Raw genomic sequence first — 6000 nt, 5'->3', positions numbered from 1 at the left:
GAAACCTAAAAGTCACTAAGGACCTGATTCCATTGGAGTCTTTGCTAGATACATATTTTATGGCTCTGGGTGGTACATGATTTCCCAAGGCACCTCCCAGACATAACCAGGATGGGAGCAGTGAGCACTCCCCTTATCTGCATCTTCTGCACTCCCAGGCTGAGCCCTTATCTCCTCTCTTCTTTCACAGAATCATAGAATGGTTTGGGTTGGAAGGGATCTTAAAGCTCATCCAGTTCCAACTCCCTGCCACAGGCAGGAACACTTCCCACTGACACACTGGTGCAAGCTGTGATGCTCAGAGCCTTCCCTGCCTCTTGCCTGCATACTGAGGAGTCACCCACCAGCGTCTGCAGTATCTGCTGAAGTAATGCTGGAGTATACAAGCCATGCAGGGTAGCAGGAAAGTTCCATGAAGAGCTTGGGATGGAGGGAGGGGACCAACCTGCCTTGTTTTAAGAAGCAATTTAGGACCTGCCTCTTCATCAGAAGACTGGAGCAGTGATTCAGTGCAGCCACACCTCCAAGGAATTTACCCTCCAACTTTGACTTACTTTTGCTGTTTTAAACTTACAGCAGATGTCCTCGCCAGCCCTGTTATTGAGGGCGCACAGCATCTCTTGCAACAGCAAGGCAATTAAAAAGGATTTGTGGGTCACCTTTAAAGCATTTCCCACAGCACGCTGAATCTTGTTATAAGTCCTGTATCCAATAGTGCTTTTATTTCAGCAGTTTTAATTGGAGTTTTAAATATTCTGACTCTTATGCAAGACACCCAAAATGCTGCAGGTTTTCAGGCTCTCTCTTGCATGATGCTTGTTCCCTGAAATCCCATTGACCTTCAGTGGAGTTAACAGTAACTCATCACCCTGATACTACTGGATCTGACATTAGATGCAGCTTATAAGTAGGGATATTTTAATATGAGGTCAAATCTGCAACCAGTTGCCACTATGTGATAAAATGTGTGTGTATTTAAGAGATCCCCTCCTCCCTCGAGAGCTTATAGCATATTCATGCACCACTTTATGAGCTGAGAACTGGGAGAGAGACCAAGAAGGAAAATGATGAGGAAATTTAGCAGATGAGAGCAATGGAGGGAAGCTGGAGGGTTTTGGAAGGGTAAAAATAGCAATGACAGAAAAACAGAGCCAGGAGGGATGTCAATATTTTCCAAATGACATGAAGAAAGCCTGGGGAAAAGAACACTTTCTCCATGATAAAAGTCCCTGTTTTTTTCCCTTTTCTCCCCAACATTTACGAGAGGAAAGGCTGAATATCTCCCTGAAACTTTTTGCCTGAGACTCTTCAAACCAAGAAGCTCCCAACCTCATTTCTGACTCCAAGAGAGGAAGGTACAAGTGAAAAATTGACAAAAATGGGAACTGATTAAAGGGGGAGGGGGGAGAAAAATCAAAGCATTATGTATTTAACCAGCTGTGAGGTAGCAAGGCAAAGGAACAAGGAGGTAGGGAAGCAGGGGAGGGAGAAGCAGGGTCTATGAACAAACACAACCGGGGGGTGAAGCTGTGAAATGCTAATGGTGAAGCTGCTCCATCCCCACTGGGAACAAGTTCCTGAGGCCCCCTATGCTGTGTGAAGCATATTTGCTGCTCCCCCTTCTCTCCCTGTTTCCTTCTGCACTGCCTTGAGCCAGATGAACTGTTTGGTTGCAAATCCCCAGGCATATGGGCTGGTTGTTGGCTGTGGGCATCCCTTTGCAGCACACTGTAGACCTAACAAGAGCATGCTGATGTGTGGTGTCATAGTTGCCCAATGGCTCCACACGCGCCACAGCTCCTAGCCCCACGTGTAGCTCAGGAAGGAGCTCTGGGGCTCTTACAGGTGTTTTGTGTCCTGGTCCAACATCCCAGGCTGCAAACACATTTCACACGACAGTGTTTCTGCTGCATCCTAATCATGTTTGTGGACTAGAATTGCTCTCCACGAGGAAGGGAACAGAAGCCCAGCAGGAACCCGGGCTGTTTGCTCCCTGCCTTTGCCCGTAACAAAAGAAGCCTCTCTGACGTGCTCAGAGCAGCAACTTCAGCTCTCCGGAACCCATCCGTGCGCCCTTCATCTCTGTTTGATTAACACCCGTGCTCCGGAGCGTAATGAGCTGTCCGAGCGCGGCTGGGCTAGGGAGAGCCGTTAACTCTGGAGCGGAACGATGACAGCTCCAGCGGGACTCGGGAACCGCCGGCCCGGGGTGGGGGCGCGGCCGGGCCCTCCCGGGGCGGTGCCTGCCGTGCCGAGGGGCGGGGTGAAGGGGCGGGAGCGCTGCGGGCGGAGGGACGGGACGGGGCGGCCGCAGGCGCGCAGTTGGGCTGGGCTCGGCTCCGCGGAGCGTGGCGGTGCCATGTTCGGCCGCGGCTCCCGCAAGCGGCTCTCCAGCCGGTCGGTGAGTACCGGAAGCGGGGTTCTGCGTGCATTCCCCTCCCTGCCCCGCTCCAACCTGTGGATCTATCCCGCCGCCCGCTCGGGCTGTGCCCCCGGTGTGGTGCGTGTGGATCCGCCTCCTCGCTGCCCTCCAGTGCCCCCTTCCTCTGGGTGCGTCCCCCTCGTTCCCTCCCCTGCCCCTTCTCTCGCCCGTTTTCCCCATCGGTCCCTCTTTTCTCCCGGGTGTGTGTCCCCTGTCCCGCAGGCACTTCCCGTCCCGCAGCGGAGGGGCCGGGGCTGACTTTCTCGGTCTGTTGCAGCTGACGGCGTCGGGGGAGCCGGAGCGGGGCCAGCCCTGCAACACCTGCGGGGACCAGTGTCCTGGCTTCGCCCTGCATAAGTGGAGGTAAGGCCCGGAGAAACTCCCGTGTCCCCTCGCCCCGTTCCCCCAGAGGGCAGCGGGATCCCGATGGATTCGCTCCGCCTCTCCCTTCGCAGGGGTTTGTGGCTCGCTCCCAACTCTGTGCGCATCCGAGGTGTGAATGTGGCTCTTTGAGGAGCACTCGTGTTAATCTTAAACGCGTTCCCCGCGCTGGCCGGTGCTCTGGATGGGTGGGTTTGCCAGCCCTGCCGTGCAGCATGCAGGTCTGTCCGTGCCTGCCGCTGGTGCGGGGCGCAGCAGGATCCGGACCGGGACTGGGGTAACTGGTTTGCTAATTACCACCTTGCAGCCCGTCTGCTCCCTGCTGCGGTCAGGGCCTCATCCTGCTGCCCCGGGTTATGCTGAGGGCCAAAACCACCATCACCTGGTGGGGACAACTTGTGCAGGGTGGGGGTGCGAAGGGGGCATTTGGGCTGAAAGGGTTCTGTATGGTTTGCACCAGATCACCACGTGGAAATCTTTATCTCCCGTCATAGTGGGATTTATCCCCTCTGTGATGCCAAGCAGAGATGCAGCTGTTGAAACGGGCGAGGGGTGTGTAGGATGAACAAGTATTCTTGACTATTTCTGTTGTGTCTCTTTACAAGCCCAACAGTGCCAGTGCCTATGAGGCACAGCGAGAGCCCTGACCTCATACTACATCTGCCCCTTCTCTCCTCCCTGCGTTGTGCTGCCTAGAAATGAATTCCTGCTTGTGGGCGATCTGGGACAGGGTGATGTTAAATCTGGGCTGTGGGCTCTGGGAGCTGGTGCACAGACTTAGTAGGCTATGGAGCCCTTGGTGACCCTTTAACCTGATTTTATAGGGTTTACCTTTTTCTCCAGCATCTGCCATGCTTGGTACTCCTCCAGGCTTCTGCCCTATTCTCAGAGCTGCATCCTAGCAGATTAAAGCGTGGGTTCAAGGCGAGGATGGGGATTGATTTATTCCCTTTCAGTTGTATCTTAAGCTTTAGCCTTGTAAATCATCATTTCGTGATGCATTTACTCTGAGGGGTGGTAGGACAGGGCCTGTGGGCTGAGGTGTTCCCTGAAGGGTGTGTGGAGGCATGTGAGACTTCACTGTGGTCCCAGCCCTGCAGGTGCTGGTGGCACAGCCAGGTTCCTTGTGTCCCAATACAGACCTTCAGAAAATGAAGGTGTAAATGTGTCCCCTTCATCCTGGGCTGTGGGAGCTATGGTGTCCTGACACCCTCCCAAGGGTGAGTCTGCCACAAGTGTGTTAATAGATTTATAAGGTCACCTATGAGTTGTCTTCTTTCCAGGGTTTATAAATTATTTCCTGAACTGTCCCAGGTTGCCTGGAGTTGTTGCAGAGCAGCTTTATAATGCTTAAAAGTGTCAAGGAGAACTTTCAAATATAGGGTAAGAAAAATCCATGGTCACCAAAACTTTCTCCTCTGCTTACGAGGTGCTGTGGTTTGTGTTTCGCTGTGTCAGAGGGTGCAACTGTCCTGTAGCTTTTGATGAATTAAGTGAATTTTGGTTGCATCCCATTAAAGGCCAAGTGGCTCAGCAGAAGAGGCACCCAACTGGGTTCAGGTGAGAGTGGTGTCGCAGCTCTTTCCACCTTGTGCCCTCCGCCCTGGCCCACTGTGCCACATCCTGCAAAGCCCTAAGTGCAGGAGGAGGTAGAGCAGGAGGCTCCAGCCTCTCAGGACCACTCGTAGCTGTCTCTTGCCTACCCTTCTGTGAGGGACCCCTGACCCTCAGAAACCCTCCTTGATTTTGGGTAAAACTGCATGGAATCTATCAGCAGCCTTCTCTGAGGAAGGAAGGGCTACCTCCCCTGGAGCAGGAGAAGGATGGGAGCCCATTGGGTACCAGTGGGAGTCAGCACTCAGAGGCATTGCAGCTTGTGTGCTCCATCCAGGTTTGCACCCCACTGAGCCAAGTTAGACCTTACACCAAGTTACCTTACACTGGGGACTGGACAGGCTGGGAGGTCTCCTGCACATACACATTTAATTGCCTTGATATAAGAATAATTAGGCAATTAAATAAAGACAACCTATTTGCCAGAACACAATTTGAGAGGAAGCACATCCATTTTTTACTAACTACTGGTCTATTAAAGCCAGGGACATATAAGAAGGGCAATTATTAATAGTAGTTTTGAAGGTTGAAAATGTGCTCGGGAGGCTGTGCCCTCTGTGGTGTAACCAGCTCTTGCTGAGGATGCTCACCACCACCTTAACATGCAGAATGGGCTTGGAAGAAAGCAAGGGTTTATGAGGGGATCCACAGATTAAGGACACAAACCCTGATCAATTAACCATTAGGGATCTGTAAGCCTTTTCATAATCCTTTAATAGCAGAGTTTTGCTGATAAATGTAAATGGGACCTTTCTGCTTCAAAGATGGGAATTGGTGATATGCTTTAGGGAGAAGAAAAATTATTTATAAGATGGCAGGCACTAAAACCATTGCTGATATAGCACTGTCATGTACATAATTCTGCAGGAATGTGCATTTTCTAGTTACCTGTGATTTTAGGTGTGAGCTGTGCAGCTACTCTGTCAAGCAGGCAAATGGCTTCATTAGATACCAAAGGTTTCTGTGCCCTTATGTTCCCTTAAAAGCCACTTTTCTCAGATTTGAGAGCTGACTTTAAGCATTGGTTGAATTGATCATTCCTGAGCCAGGGAAACCACTCAAAAATGAATTGTGTTCTGCAGAACTCTTTTCTTTTTAGAATAAAACTGCTCTCTGTGCTGTAGGTGATGTGCAAAATGATAATGAAAGCATATTGCTAAGTGACTAAAAAATGTCCCTGGTTGTAGAGTTTGGTTTTTGAATCTTCTTAATTATGCTCTGAAATGATAATCTCAAATTTGAGTGAATTATCCTGTAAAAGTGTTAGCATATTTAACACTATTTTGGTGGAAGCAAGGAATTGGAAACACCCCGTTTTGCAGACACAGTTAAGCTGGAGCTCTCGTACCTCCTGTGTGCCACAGACCCCTGCCTCTTGTAGTAACACAGAAATTCAATTTTCAGTTTGAAATCATTTAGCCCCAAAGAGGAGAAGGTAAATGGCTTGTGTGTGAAAATGAGTGAAAAGAATGAAAATTGAGTTCCACCATCCTTGGGTGCGAGGACGTGGCTATTGAACTATGACCGGTATAACCCCCAATTTCTCATGGCCCGAACAGCAAAGTGACTCCTTCCTCTAATCT

The 6000-nt window shown here is 50.7% G+C and overlaps 1 protein-coding gene across 2 annotated transcripts in view; it reads left to right on the top strand.

Moving 5' to 3' along the window:
• The first annotated feature begins 2276 nt into the window (after window positions 1-2276).
• Window positions 2277-6000, top strand: part of PRICKLE2 (prickle planar cell polarity protein 2) — a 105589-nt gene continuing 101865 nt past the window's right edge. For both annotated transcript variants that reach the window (XM_062630222.1, XM_062630221.1), the window contains exons 1-2: window positions 2277-2401; window positions 2700-2785. In XM_062630222.1, the coding sequence (XP_062486206.1) occupies window positions 2360-2401; window positions 2700-2785 (128 nt within the window). In that variant the 5' untranslated portion in view covers window positions 2277-2359. The remainder of the gene's footprint in view (window positions 2402-2699; window positions 2786-6000) is intronic.

The sequence above is a fragment of the Pezoporus occidentalis genome, unplaced genomic scaffold (assembly GCF_034315485.1).
Source record: "Pezoporus occidentalis ecotype Australia unplaced genomic scaffold, CSIRO_AGI_Poc_V1 ctg35, whole genome shotgun sequence".
In the NCBI taxonomy this organism is placed as follows: domain Eukaryota; kingdom Metazoa; phylum Chordata; class Aves; order Psittaciformes; family Psittacidae; genus Pezoporus; species Pezoporus occidentalis.
This window is presented reverse-complemented; position numbering and strand designations above follow the sequence as displayed.